This window comes from Pterocles gutturalis, unplaced genomic scaffold, assembly GCF_000699245.1.
Source record: "Pterocles gutturalis isolate BGI_N339 unplaced genomic scaffold, ASM69924v1 scaffold18588, whole genome shotgun sequence".
NCBI classification, from domain to species: domain Eukaryota; kingdom Metazoa; phylum Chordata; class Aves; order Pterocliformes; family Pteroclidae; genus Pterocles; species Pterocles gutturalis.
The window spans coordinates 45,374-60,701 of record NW_010118485.1 but is presented as its reverse complement, the minus strand read 5'-3'; the positions used below and the strand labels follow the sequence as shown (position 1 = coordinate 60,701).

The 15,328-nt window shown below is 37.3% G+C and overlaps 1 protein-coding gene across 1 annotated transcript in view; it reads left to right on the top strand.

Annotated features, from left to right (window-relative positions):
* The first annotated feature begins 393 nt into the window (after positions 1-393).
* The window catches only part of FAM114A1 (family with sequence similarity 114, member A1), a 30,898-nt gene continuing 15,963 nt past the window's right edge, over positions 394-15,328 (top strand). Inside the window, exons 1-6 of the mRNA XM_010076224.1 lie at positions 394-729; positions 2,880-2,967; positions 10,833-10,946; positions 11,087-11,187; positions 12,910-13,044; positions 14,756-14,908. Of these exons, the coding sequence (XP_010074526.1) occupies positions 394-729; positions 2,880-2,967; positions 10,833-10,946; positions 11,087-11,187; positions 12,910-13,044; positions 14,756-14,908 (927 nt within the window). The remainder of the gene's footprint in view (positions 730-2,879; positions 2,968-10,832; positions 10,947-11,086; positions 11,188-12,909; positions 13,045-14,755; positions 14,909-15,328) is intronic.

Genomic DNA, 15,328 nt, shown 5'->3' with positions numbered 1-15,328 from the left:
AGAAGTGCTTGGCTATTGAAGCTGGGATTATCCTGTTCTCCAGTGGCCTTTCATACACATCTAATAGGGAACACAGGAATTAGCCACATGGAAGCTCTCATATTTGACTTCTCCACTCAAACAAACATCCTTTCTCCCTCACCAAAACGTATTTTGGAAAACAGTAATGCTGCTCTTCGTACCTGAATGAGATCCTGCAAGGCGAATAGAGTATTCAGAGTATCATTGTGATATCAGTGCCGGCATGATGCATGTGCCACAGGGCTCCATGCTTCAGGAGGACTTACATCAATGCTGTGTTGGTTTTCTACAATAGCGTATGGTAAATGCTGCATATTCAAATGTTTATGGAACCTAAAAGACTTAATTTATTTTCTATATTCAGAATTGAAAATGTCTGAAGACGTATGCGATGGCATCCCATCTGAAGAAAAACCTGAACTAGTGCCCAGCAATGAGGTATTGCCTCACGAGTCAGTACCACACCTTGTGGAAGCTGAAATCTTGCATGAAACTTCACAAGATGAACATGGACAGGCCACTCAGAGTGCCAGGAATGCACAAGAAAGAGATATATTTATTAATGAAAACCCCTTGACTGAAAAAATAACTGAAAGTCTGCCTTCCAGTGGAGAGGCAACTGAAGACATACCCACTGAGTGCAATGAGACGGTAAGCCTTGATGTAGAACCTGAATCTGAAGAAATACTGCATGAACAAAGCAGTCCGGTAAGTAATACTTGCTCTTCCATGAAAACCTTCCCTTCCCTGCTTTGTAAGGACAGAATTTTGTACAATCTACATGCTGTTTTTCATAAAAGCCTAGGGACTTACATACAGAGAACCTGCATGGGAATAAAATAAGTTAAATTGCAACACCAAGCTTTTGGAAATTAGGAACGGTTTAATTTCTCTTTGCCAGTATGATATTAATTTGATCTTTCTAGCCTGAATGCAATAAAACCATACCAGACCCTAAATATTACTAAGAATCTAGTCCATTTTGTATAGATATAATACTCTTGTGATTTTGTTATCTGGATTGCTGTACAAATCTGTGTCATTCAGTTCACAGAATAAACCTAGAAGAGGACAGAATTTAAGCTGCATATGCAGCACTGAATCTTATACTTGCTAATTTTCAAGTCACTGACTTTACGAAAACAGTATGTGTTTCACAAGGCTCAGTGAAACAGAAAGTAGTTTTTGATTTGTTCTAGGCCAGTGGTTTTTGATTTCTGTTCCACAGACCTCTGGGAGTCCTATGAGTAATTGCAAGAGGTTAATAAAATAAAACTAAGACAAACAATACTTTTTTATGGATTACACAGCATCCAAATCCAATATATGTGACAGAGCTAAAGAAGTTCTCATCTCCACTGAAAAATTTTCAGACATCCACAAATTAGAAGAGGTTAAAACACATTCTTTTACTCTCTCCACGAGTGAGAGGGACCTGCCTCAAAGAGGTGACAAGGGATCTGTGCACTGCAAAATGCAGAGCTGTCTTGGAATACTTCAGCTTTTGGTCTTGATTGTGTAGGGATGATATGTTACTGGAGACTTTCTTGAGACAACAATTTCTTAATATGATTTGAATATGGGATACTGATAATCACTTGTTACCACACATTAATGTAAAAGGCAGGCAGCACCTCCTCTGGCTGTGTTTTCATTGAGCTCAGGAGTTCCCTGTGGACATCTACTGGGTTACACCTCTGAAGAGACTCGGGCAAAGAAGCCTCTTAACTCTGGCTGCTGGTTGAACTCAGGAAGGAAGCGGGTTCCTGCTTCTCCGTAATGATAGCTCTGATAAACGTGTATGGCTTTACAGGATTGGATGCCTGAAGAAATATTAGGACATCTGTAAAGACAACTCTGGAGTTTCAGGTGTTTTCAGGAATAGGTGATATGAACTAAGATTCCCATTCTGCTTTCTTGTGGGCAGAAGCTTGAACTCCACATAATACCCAATCTAGCACTGGCCCTAAGCATTTAGGATCCCATTAAGAATCTGTTGTACTTTTGGGAATGAAAAGACCTTTAAAAATCTGTCCTTAGTGGCCAAACTGTGAACATAAAGGTAATATAAATCAGTCATTGTAATAGAGCTAGAGAAGGACATGTCTACCGAGGGATGCTGTATGTGAAATAAGCTTTAGTGTGACACCAAACTCTTAACTCATCCTCCATATGGACACTTTTGTTTCACATTGAAGTTGTAGTCATGTGTTCACTGCACAGATGAGTGCACCAGCATTAGTACCTTCCCAGCCAGATGTTTTAAATCTTCAGCTAGAAGTTACACTCTGCTGTAGAGCCTACAGAACCCGTTATGGGGCCTTTCAGTCACAGCCTGCAGGGTTAGTTTAACCCACTACAGAAGGCTGTTGGAATTAGCTGATCTGACTTTGCATTGAAACAGCCAAATGATCAGTTTCACAGACATCAGAGTGAGGTTGATGACATTGGTTTTCTCCTGGGGGAAGAAGGGGTGAGGTGAGAACAGTAACAACCCTGCAGTGCCGTAAGAATGACAGCTTTCACGCGAGGACTGCTTTGTACAAAAGCTTAAGCATCTGGCAGAGGAGCTGGTGGCAAAGTTTTTGTCAGTCATCATTCTGGTCTATTTCTCTGTATGTTCTGTCTCTTGAGAATCATTCCTCAGAAGGCATCACCATGATTAGGGAAGCCACGTATGATATTACAAAGTGCCTATTTTCAGATTGTATACCCTTGTAAGCAATGGCACAAATATTTTTGCTGGTTATAATTTGTTAAATGACAGACTTTGTTACTTGACAGGTTCTTTGTGTTTCCTTCTGCTGTTAGAAAATGTGAATTTTAGACAGTGGAGTAATATTTTCTTTTTCTTGTAGGCCACAGACTCCTCATCTAAAGCAAGTCGATGGGGAGCTTGGGGTATCTGGGGAAAGTCTCTCCTGTCATCAGCTTCTGCCACAGTGGGTAAGTGTTCAATCAGTAAAGTACGTGGAAATACATCGTAATTGTAATGTGTCATTAGATACATTAATGTTGTCTCCTAAAGGTTCGTAGGCAGTTTTGTCCTGATGTGCTTGGCAATCTTTTTTTTTTTTTTTTCTTTTTTTTTTTTTTTTAAGTAGGAAGGACTTTCCTAAACTGTTAAAGCACATAAATATTTCTTCAGGTCAGATTATGGACCAGGTACTAGGCTTGTTGTAGAGTTATTCAGTTACCTTCTTGTGGCTTCTTCGCAGAAAGGATACATAATCTGATACAATTACTATCAGCCAAAGTCTTATGGTTTTTGAAGTCAGAACACTCCAACACAGATTCATGAACATGCATGTTTGTGGTTTATACACTATGACTTCTATCTGTACAATATGAACTCACTTCTCGTAAATCATTCCAGCTTTCATTGACACTCAGTGAAACTGTTAAGCTATCACACCAGACTTCAGAGAGTAGAACAACATATTGAAACATGGACCTTATACTCCCTCTCCTTATACTCTCATTTCTGATAGTATGTCAGTACGATGTGTCCTTTTGAAGACTTTAGGTAAACATAATCATTACACATTGAAAACTCTCACAGAAAAAAAGAGATGTGTGCAAATACCTAGTTTCTAGTGGGAAATCACGTCTCACGAAACAGCTACTAAGCTGTTAACTAATGGGTTCTCATAACGAATCCACAAAACACCTTCAAAAGATTAATCTAGGAATTAAAATTAAATGCTAGTTACTAAAAATAACAGAATCAATGGAAGTACTAGTTTTATGATCCCATATTAGGCTGAATAATTTTCCTCCTTATCCTTCTCTGTTCCATGGGCAATAAATTATTTCTGTCTATTTCTCAGAGAAGGAGGGAACTTGCCTTATCCTCTCTTCTTCAGTAACACCCACACTCAGGGGTTCATAACTACTTTTTCTTTCAGATAGTCCAACCAATTAACATATCTAATTAAATTCAGAATGGGTTTCTAAGATGTCTTTAAACTGTCATAAGTGAAGGTTGGGGCTGAAAGGAGCAGGCCTGCCCTGCCCCAGCAATGCATTTCTTCCTTCTCTTATGCTAGCAGTAGCCTTCATGTAGTGATGTGGGGAGCTGGTTTGTGGGACTGACTTTGGAAAATACAAATGTCCCTGCCATTGGCAGGGGGGTTGGAACTAGATTATCTTTAAGGTCCCTTCCAACCCAGACCATTCTATGATTCTGTCATTCTGTGATTCTATGAAATGAAGTAAGAGCTGGATCTTCAGTTGGATCGGTTGGTAAATTCTCTAATCTGGCTCACCGTTTGATCACCCGAATGCTACTGAATGGGAAATGATGGGAACACACAAAACATGCCAATGGGGACAAAGGCAGCTTAACTATCTGTGGAACTGTGTAAGTGTTCTCAACTTGTATTTAACCTTAAAGTTTAGTGCTTTTCTTTCAGACTTGAGGAATGCCCTCTGTGTCAAAAATTTTGCCCATTTTTTTCCCAAAACTGTTAGTACATCTAATAAAGGGTACTGCTTTCACAGACTTCCACAAGCCTTGCCTCTCTTACATTCTCAGACCCTCATAACAGCAGCATTCTAAAAAGAATTTGGCTTAGCATAAATAACTAAAGAAGAAAATTTATGTGCATAAAAGTAATTTTACTGTTTATCAGTTGGAATACTGTTGGAATTGTGATGCTGATGAAGTCTTCAGTTCATTTTTATAGTTGCAGCGGTGGGTTCCTTGAACAGAGCTCTTTCACATCATCCAGATTTTGACTTTGCGATAGTCATATTTATATTCTGTTTAGCTTTTGCAATAACTAGTATTCTATCAAATGTACATTCTGATGTTGTTTCTGAGTAACGAGATTATTTGTTACAAAACAGTTACTGTTCTTGCAGGCTTGCCGTGGCAATCTCACTCACAGTCTTCTGTTGCTTAGCAGTCTTGGGCTCACACAGTAATCAGTTCAGCATAACAAAGTGTATACATTTTCTGTGGGGCAGGATGGTCATAGATATTTTCTTGCCCAACTGACATGAGCTTGCCTGAAAATGGCGAATGCTGTTGGAAAAAGTTTGGGAGACAAACAAGAACATGTTTGCATCCCTCCTTAGTAAGTAAGACATACCTGTTGCTTTTGTTTATAAAACCTGCTTCAAGCATTGTATCTCTGTGGATTTCCGTGGACTTTTTAATGACATTATGTCATTTTTATATAGGCCATATAACATCTTGGTTCATATACAGTAAAATTCATGCTTAATTGGTATTGGCTTCTTAACACCATCTGACTATATCAGCATCATGACTGTCTTCACAGAGTGTAACTATGCAAACAAGTTTGTCGGCTAGGCAGCTTGACTTGGTAAGGTTGTGTGATATTGTCTATTTTGAATAGACATACCATCACCATGTATATATACTTTTAGAATTACTCTCATGTAAAAATTATCAGAGTTGGAACAGGTCAAGTTGCCTACGCAAAGGAGTATCTGCATGCAGAAAAAGAAGGTTTTAAAATTATTTTAATGTCACATGAGAATGGTTGCACTATGTCACACTGAAGGCCCATCTGCTATCTAGTTTCTGGCAGTGATCAAGAGCAACTGGGAAAGAGCCCAAAAGCAGATGTATGTAAAGCACTTCTGTTTTCTCTCCCCATTTCCTGGAATCAACTTGGACTTCCTGACCTTGGGCTCGGGGTAGGGTTGATTTCCCATATTACTGTCTAATAATTTTTTTATATTAGTTTATTAAATAAAATAGACTTTGAATTAAGCAGAAATCAAATGTACATTCTTCCATCCCATTGTCACATATTTCCCCTGTGTTATTTTTTTTCCTTATATGGTATCCTGAGTCTGATATTGGATCCTAAATCTTTAGGACAACATTTAAATTTATTTTCTGTGACATTATAACTTGGGATACTAAATCAAATGTTATAATATAGTTCACTGAACCCAAGGTAACTTGGAAGACCACATAGATAATCTTAGATGTGTTCCAGGAAATCAATGCAGCAGGTAATAGTTTATATTCCCAATATAGAGGGCTTATTTTCTAATTGTTTTTTATGGATATTCAAGCTTGATCCTGTGAAATATTTACTGTCTGTCACTGTCATAGACAGGATGTGGGACTGCATATATCATATATCTGCTTCAGTATGATAATTCCTAGCGAGAGGCAGAGAGAGAAAAAATTTGAAGTTATTGGGAATGTCTATAAGCTTTCTTCTTTTTGTTAAATATGTATTACTCCACTTCAAGTTACTCCATTTAATATCTGAGCAGTTCAACCAACACTTCATCTCCTATTCTACATCAGTAAATAGGTTTGCCATGATCCAGTCCATTTTAATGTTGCTTATTCCTTCAGTGTAGCTAATAGTATAAGTAAAGCTGCTTTCTGGGAATTAGACTTACCAGCAACACCTTTGGTATGTGATTTTTCTGTTGCTCTGTAGTTACCTTTGTACAACACAGCTGCTTGTCTGGTTAAATATGTCAAATATTTACTATTCCTTATATTTTTCTTCAAAATTGTACTCTATAAAAACAGCAGAAACAGTTTGAGGTGGACTAGATAACATCTTAAAGGCCTTACCAGATACATTCAGCTTTTAACGAACAGTATCATAGGACAGCGCAGGTTGGAAGGGACTTCGAAAGATCATCTAGTCCAGGCTTTTGTGGGAAAGGGCACCTAGGTGAGATTATTTAGTACCTTGTCCAGTTACATCTTGAAAACCTCCAGCAATGGGGACTCTACCAGGTCCCTGGAGAGGTTGTTCCAGTGAATGATTGTTATGGCTGTAAAAAATTTATTTCTTGTATTCCTCTCTCTTTAAGTCTGAGCTGAAATGGTTGTTCCAAGGACCTCAGTTTCATTATCCTTCAAACCCTGATTTAGAGCTCTGAAACAGATTAGCATTTTTATTGCATGGCTATAATTCATTTACCATAGCTGATTTTGGTTTCTAATAATAAGGTTGTTTCCATATAATTTGTATTTTATCTATCTTTAACTAACTGTGCACATATAGCCAGTGATTGTTTTGGCAATCATTTTGTATTCTAAAGAGTATGTCTGTTGTCTTTGAACTGATTTTGACATTATTCAGATCAAGGTCCCTGCCACAAGTCAGGTGTGATACTCCTTTACACAACAGAATCTGTAATGCGTTTGGATTAGTAGCAGTCACTGCCTGAACCATGCTTAGTGTCTGACACTAGATGTCACACTAAGAAAAGTTACTGAATCTGCCTCATTAAAGAGATGAAGAGTTTTCTTTTGTTTCTAAAACGTGCAAGAAGTTTGGTTTCCCCCCTTGTGGATCCACAGTGGAATAGATCCACTGAAATAGTTGTTTGGATGATGAGATGTGATCTGGAGACACAACTTGTACTTATTGTCACCATTTTACCCTCTTTCTTTTAAATTGTATTTTTTAGTAAATCAATAATTACACCATCCAGTGTTTTAGTAACCGCGTTGATAAACTCTGCTCTAACAGTGGGTTACCACTGCAGCTAAGCCGATCTGATGGCCGGCAGCCACTGCAATGTGCGGTCTTTTCCCTTGCATGTTTCTTCCTCCTCCCTGTGCCAGCACTCATGCTCCTCTGAGGTCCCAGTAATCCAGTTCAAGAAGCTAAACTGACATAAGAATAACTCTAGAGGAAAGAAAAATCCATTTTCTGCTTCTTTAGGTCCTTGAACCAGCTCACTAAGATAAGTGCCAGGGCAAGAAGTAGGGACAAATACGGAACATGAAAGGAGCAGAGCCTCTCCTACCAGCACCAAGAAGCCGTTAGATCAGCTTAGCTGTAACAGCAGACCTTTTATCCAAAGGGCTTAAGTGAAGCAAAATATATGTCTCAGTCTGTGCTTGAAGCTTGAGTCTTCCATTTTTAAAAACAGCTTTTATGTTTGAAAATGTGCCGCTTTGCGTTGTTTTTCAACGAAGCTATCTGCTAGCTTAATGAAAGTTACTGCCTTCTCCTACAAGCCTTGCCTTTCATGTGCTGTGTTGTTTTGTATGGATTAATTATGTCGTTCATAAGGTGCTGAGGTTATGGCACTCAAAAAGCTGCATTTCCAAGGAAAATCTGTTCTCTATCATGCTGTATGCGTGTGCTTCCCTCCGTGTACTTCTGGGGTTTTTTACCTCTAGTGCCATCGGTAAGACCTTCTAGTACATTTAACCACAGCCCTGAAAATGCTGCCTCTCATATGTCTGCAAATATCAGTACAGCAACTGTGTGCCTCCTTCTCTTGGAGGTATAACCTTTTATGCAAAACTATGAGAACCAAATTACAAAATGTATAAGCCCCCCCTCCTGCCGAATATGTTTAGATTAAAAAAAAAATCCCTGAAAATTAATCTGAAAATCTGTAACTCTTTCAAGAACCATTAAAGGGAATTTTTTTTTCTTAATGTTCATAGTTAAATTTTTATTTAGGACACTAATATTTGGTTATCAAGTCAAGTTCTTAAGCCAACTTATGTCAATGGAAATAATAGAATTCTTTTGCTCATTTAAAAAGTTGTGAGCAGGAGAAATGGAAAGGAACGTGACATGGAGTATCTTAATATATTAATTTAAAAGCACAATTAATAGTTATTTCAGTGAGTCCCAGGAATTGGGAGAGTAAATGAATGACTCCAGAATCTATTCATGCTGATATTTTCATTGAACCAATTAAAATGTGCAGTAGATTGGGATTAGAGAAAGCAGTGTGCTGCTTTGCAGTATCTGCATTGCAACAGATTTTGCAAAAGGCAAGAAGTTATCCAGCAATGACTTAAATCACTGTGGTGCATAACCTAGTGTGTCCTGTACAGTTGGATATACTGCTACATTTTGTAAGACATGAGATAAAATAGACAAATGTCATATTTGATTTAGACAGGTAAAAGCATTTACCTGCCTAGTCTCTCTGTTTCAGTGTAAAACATCAGGACCCCATGCAGCTTATGCTGTCATATAGAAAATTATTGTTTCTGCTTGTCTGTTCCTTAGGGGACATCTTTCTGTTTACTTCCAGATACTCCAGCTTTCTTGTATGTGATCTTTCAGTAGTGCTGCTTCACATATGTTTTCTAGAGTATATTTATTATTGAATTCGTAGAGCACCTGATGTGCAATCCATCTGGAAATCATAGAATCTTAAATGTAAGCTTTCCTTCTTCCTGCTCCATTTCAAATGGTTTTGCTGCATTTTTCTTTAATCAGATGTTCAAAAGCATATTTGTATGACTACAGATGTGCACATATATATTCAGAACACTGCAGAGCACTGGCAAATGACAGGCTATTTTGCTGCAGTTAATATAACTCAGAGAAGATGCTTTGAACTTTTCTAGTGGAAAGTGCATACAGTTGTGGGAAAGTATGGACAACATTAATGAATCGTTGTGCTTGACTTCACGCCTTAGATGTCTAGGTATCTGCCCGAGCATCTATATTAATGGCTTTTCTGAAATAATTTATGTATTTACAGTTCAGTTTAAGGTAATAAAACAAAGAAGTATGAAATTGTCATTAATACTTCTCATATGTAGTTAGGCAGATAGTTAAAGCACTCTATATTGTCCTACTGCTAGAAGTGATCAGCTTTGTGTGAGATGCAGTAACAGTGTACTGTGCAAGAAAAAATACAATGGGGTCACTGAAGCCATTTCATTTTGTGTTGGGAAGAAGTATTGCTCACCTGGTTGGTTGTTTACTTATTGTTTCGCAGCTGATGTGCAGACACTTCCAGCTAAGAAAGGTGTACTAGCTGGATCATGTGTAATGAGAGAAGCATATCATTGACATACTGATGGATATTAACAGCGTATATTAACATACTGATAGAAGCAGAACAGGCAGACAATTTGAGGGTAGTATTTTTTAAAAGCAGTGTTTTTCAGCTACAGCTGATGCAGATTAGGAAGCTATTGCCTCCTTTTGCTGACTGTCAGGCAATCCCACCCTAACATGTAGTGGAACATTACCAGTCCACATGATCTACTAGTGTAAATAAACTCTGTGTAGGAAAGCAGCAAATCAGTTCCATTCTGTCAAAATTATTCCGATAAAAACATGAATAACAGATATTCTTTACATTAAGCTAGATCATTTTAATGGAACAGAGAGTTAGGGAATCACTACATATGCACAAGGTAAAGGTGGTAAAATTCCTGTAGAAGATCAGCTACCACTGGAACAATAATTCTCTCTGTGTCATTTGACACCAACAGACTTTACAAAGTGTATTTTAACAGCAGCTTTGAGGAGAGACACTTCAGAATTTTACTTCAAATGAACAATTGAGGAGCTTAAATCCTGAAATAACTTTAAGGACCTGGATGAGTATTCCTAAAATACCTACCTAACACAGCACCTACACAGCAAACTGAAGACCAGATTCCTTACCTCAGCCCTGCAGTCACCCACAGTCCATTAATTGTGGGTTAATTGTTCTAGACTTCTGAAAACTAGATCAGGCCAAGCCCTATGGTATTAGGAGGGCCATCAATTTCTGTTTAAACTGATTGTAACAGAATGTTTAGCATTTTGAAAAGCAGAGAACTAATCTTACTTGTGCCACTGAAACAAGTTTTGGATTTCAGATCCAGTGTCATTTGTATTATATTCCAGCTTTATTGTTTCTAGTCAGTTAATATAATGGATATACTAGGACAAGTGAATTGCTAACCTAGAAAAAAATAAGGCAATTGAGATAAGTTTAATAGTTATTCTGATTGTCATAATTTGTGTAGTATAAGAATACTATGTACTGTTAGTAATAAGTTTTCAAATCGTATAATCTAAAATATGCTTCTGCTGCAGGTCATGGGATAACAGCAGTAAAGGAAAAAGCAGGAACTACCCTAGGAATTCATAACGCAAGTTCAGCATCTTCAGAAACAACAGAGCCTTCTGCAGCTGAAACACCAATTACACGTAAGTTCAAGTTCACTGAAGTGGAACAAAACTGTTTGACACTACCAAAGTAGTCCAATTTACAAAATGATCACAGAATCCAGTTTACTGTAATTTGTGACTTGAAAGTATGCTGTAGCTTGCTTTTTCTCTTTTATTAGAAGCAGAAGATTCTCTGGACCAAAGCTCTTCTGAGAATATTCCTTCTCCATCTGGATCTCGTGGCGTGTTGTCAGCTATCACTAATGCTGTACAGAATACAGTGAGTCATTTTAGCTGGCCTCTCTGCTCTAGATATTCTTCATTATTTTTAGGTGCAACTTCACTGTAGGTCACATTTAACAGGTAGGGTTTGTTAAGTTGTAGGTCTTTGTTAAAACAGTTCTGTTGTAAGTCTGTTTAGAGTCTCTTCCATGGCAAAATAACTCTCAAATTAAAAAAAAAAAAAATACAACTAAGTCAGTTACTGCTTTGGCACTAATTTCAGTGAAAAAATATGGTCTTCTCCTGAGCTATATAGAATTCTGCAAATTCTTGGGAAATCTGTTTTATAGTTGTGGAACCGTCATCTAATTTCTTTTACAGTTAAGTCCTTCCAGAGAAAGTATGATAAGATTTGTTATCATTTTTGAAGGCAGATAAAATAAGAAAATAATTCATTTGCTTATTTGAAGGCTTGTACTAAATAAACTCTGTATTGTTAGTCCCTGGCCCTTACCTTCATTTCTCTATCTAGTCTCTCATTTCATATTAGCCTTCCCAGGAGGTGGTCTGATTGCAGACTCAGTGAGGCAAAATCTTTTGTCCATGGTTCTTTTCTATTACACTCTGTATATATTTTTGATGTGTTGCACTTCATCCTTTTCTGTTTTAGCTTTAGAAAAATCCTGTACCATACTGTTTCCAAATCAATTTTTATGTCATCTTTTTCCCCAAAATTTTTTATGGACTATTACCATAGCAAATGCTTTCCTCTGAGCTTTTCAATATGGTATTTCCCTTGAAATTATAAGCGATTTTAAGCATCAGCTAAAAAAGCATAGGAGACTAACTCCCCACTGAGCATGTTTTACGAAGTAGCAGTTATTTTTTAGTGCATACCCAGTTCATCCTGAGGGCTTCATCGCTCTAATATCAAAGATTTTGGGAGCAGAGGGAGGTTCCTATAGACTATTCCTAGGACTGTTGTTACAGAATCTGGAGCATTGTAGGGCTTGTGAGAGCCGGACACCAGTAGCATTACCTGAGCATTGTAAAAGATTTTCAAATAAGAGAAATGTGCTCCTTATGCAAACCTAGAGAGGCCACCGTACCACAGTGCTGAATGTCACCAAACAAAAAGAATAACTTAAGGTCTCAGTAAGTTGCCTGTAATGCCATTTGAGACTTTGGCAGGGTTTTCCATTATATGTCAGGTTACATCAGCATGTGAGTATCTGACAGATGCACAATCCAGATTGAAATGGAAATCTTTAGCCAGTGATAATTCTTCTTCAGTGGACATGAAAAATTGTGAGGGCTAATGCTAATACCAAGGCCCAGGAAAAACAACTGTATTTCTATAGACATTTCCAGAGTGTCAACATTTTAGAAATCAGTTAGGTAAGGTAGGGCCATCCTGTTCATGATAGATTTTGGCTCCATATTATTCATGTCTAAAATATGTTCCCACAGACTAGATGCCACTTCAGATGAAATCAAAGTGGTATTATTAATAATTTTTTTATTGGCAACAGATGTTCCCTTTCCTCTGGTGTGAGTTGTTTAACTAGAAATATTTGTATACTTCATTTTTTTTCTTTTTGAAAAGGTATTCAGAACAAAGTAACATAATTTTATAGATTAGTTAAGTAATCATTAGTTAAGGCATCGAAAATCTAGGGACCTGAATGTTCAAAGACAGTGCCGGCAAAAGCAGTACTCTTTACAGTTCATGTTAGCATAAAATTGAAAGAAAATAACTGCATTGCATTATTTTACACAGGGGAAAAGTGTATTATCTGGAGGCTTAGATGCTTTGGAATTTATTGGGAAGACAACCATGAATGTCCTTGCAGAAAGCGATCCTGGATTTAAGAGGACGAAAACACTGATGGCAAGAACAGTTTCTCTATCTCAGGTTGGATTTATTTAAATACAGCTCTGTCAATGCAGTTTCAGATGCTTTATTTATTGCAGTAAATATTGGCTAGGCTTTATGTTTGCTCCACTTTCTTTTTCTTCACAGAACCACAAAAGATAATGTAAAATCATCTTCTCTGCATAATCACATGCATAGTAGCTGATTTTGATAACACAGTGTATGTGGCAATAAATCATTACACTCTGGAGACAGAAGCAAATTGTTGGTGTTTTTGTAAGAGCTGTAGATACGTATCTTCCAGCATAAACATCACTATACTACTTTCCTTGGAAATGAGTAATACTGGAATGTGGCATATGTTTCATTAGGAATTAAAGCTGTGAAACGTTATATCTTAATGTCTATCTAAACTAATGGCATTCTTACACAGTGATGACTCACCTGTTTAAAAGTTCAGCGACATGATAAAAACAGAAGTATAACTGCTGTCAGTACAAAATCATTTTAAGCTCTCTGAACACTGAGAGGAGGGAGGCTGTGGAAATCAGTAGACATTGAAAAAAACTTTAATTTAAATACATGTTTACTTCCTTGTAGAGAAAAGTAAGGTATTTTTCTTTTAATTAGGTGTTTCATCTTTAGTGTGGGTCATTGTAAGTGTAAACAGACTGGTACTGTTGTAGTAGGCCAAAAGCAAGTAACTCTTGTTCAAGCCCAAAGGGTTAAAATCAGCTTTTCAGAATACTTTCCTAACCGATATCCATGAATTCACACATAAAATCTGAGGCAGAAAGTGACATAAATCAGATCTTATGGGTCACATAACACAGTGCTTCCTTTTTGGTGATTTGTGCATAAAACTTTATAAATGATCTTCTGAAGGTGGAGGCTGAAAATTCTGCTGTCATAAGTCTTTTATAACAAATTAATACCTGAAGACAATATAGTATAAATTCTGAATGATGCAATAGCATAAGTGGTGAGAGTTCACTTGTATTCAGAGGCTTGTTTGTGACTTAAGATGCAGTTTCCATGTATTTACCAGCTTTACTGTAGCAAATTCATAGGAGAGGCCATTCCTTCCTGGGAATAGAAGGAAGGAATAGAAGATCCTATTCTATGCACTATTCTGTGAAGATCACTACAAAATGGAGTATAGTTCTGCCCCAGCTTCAGTAGGAGTCATACCTCATGAGGCCAATCTCTTTTGTCAGTCCTGCTGTCACATAAAACCGACTTTAGTATCTGCTAAAAGTATTTTATAGGAAATATTTGTGTAGGTGCATTATTTATGCAAGTCGGTAGGTAGGTCCTGAAAACAATATTCTTCCCATTTGGTGGTCTGTGGAATAGACTGCCTGACTCTTTAAGGCTGTGTATGAAATAATCCTTTTTATTTTTCTTCCATTGTAATTGGTGACTAAATTTATTATATGGTATCCATAGCTGACATTGCTTTGGAGAACATGAGCAAGATTATTTGTTTGTTCATTGGCTTTTTTTTTAAAGATGGTTAGCAGTTACCATTGGGAAAAAAACACACTTAAAATGCTACTTAAATATTTTATTAGAGAAGTTTATCCAAAAAAAAGTTAGATATTTCAGCTCTAAAATTTCAGCTCTGCAGGTGTGATATACTCCCAAATTTTATTACTACTTTCTAGGCAAGCAGAAGCAGAAAGTAATAAAATCTGTCATACCTACAGCACTACCAATAAAACAACAGGAATGATGTATATTTTTGCAGCTGTTGCGGGAAGCTAAAGAAAAAGAGAAACAGAGGCGGGCCCAGCAAGTTACAGTTGAAAGAACAGCACATTATGGACTACTTTTTGATGAGTTCCAAGGTTTGTCTCATCTTGAAGCTCTGGAAATCCTCTCAAATGAAAGTGAAGCCCAGGTACAGTATGCAGACAGTATAAATCAAAATGGTTGGTAAAAAATTGTTCTTTACATTAATTTCACTCTGCAGGTGCATGTGAAATGAGTAGTAAGTTTTCAGTTGACTTTAGGGAAAGCTGAATTGGACCCGCGGGCCAGCCCTGGGCTTTAGGAAATCAATCTCAATACATGTAAAATTTAAATCCAAGATTAACTCAAAACAAGCAACTTCACAACTACATGTTATTTTTGTTAGGACCATATATCAGCTTGTGACACTGTGCAGATGTCTTTTCAGAATTTGCTAGGAGGTTGATGCCTTTTGGTTTTGTATCAGTCACTGGTACTTACATTCAGGAATTCCAGACCTACACCTAGAGGGTAGTGAATTGAAATTAATGCCATATTGCTTATTCAATTCCTAAGTCTTCTTTATTGT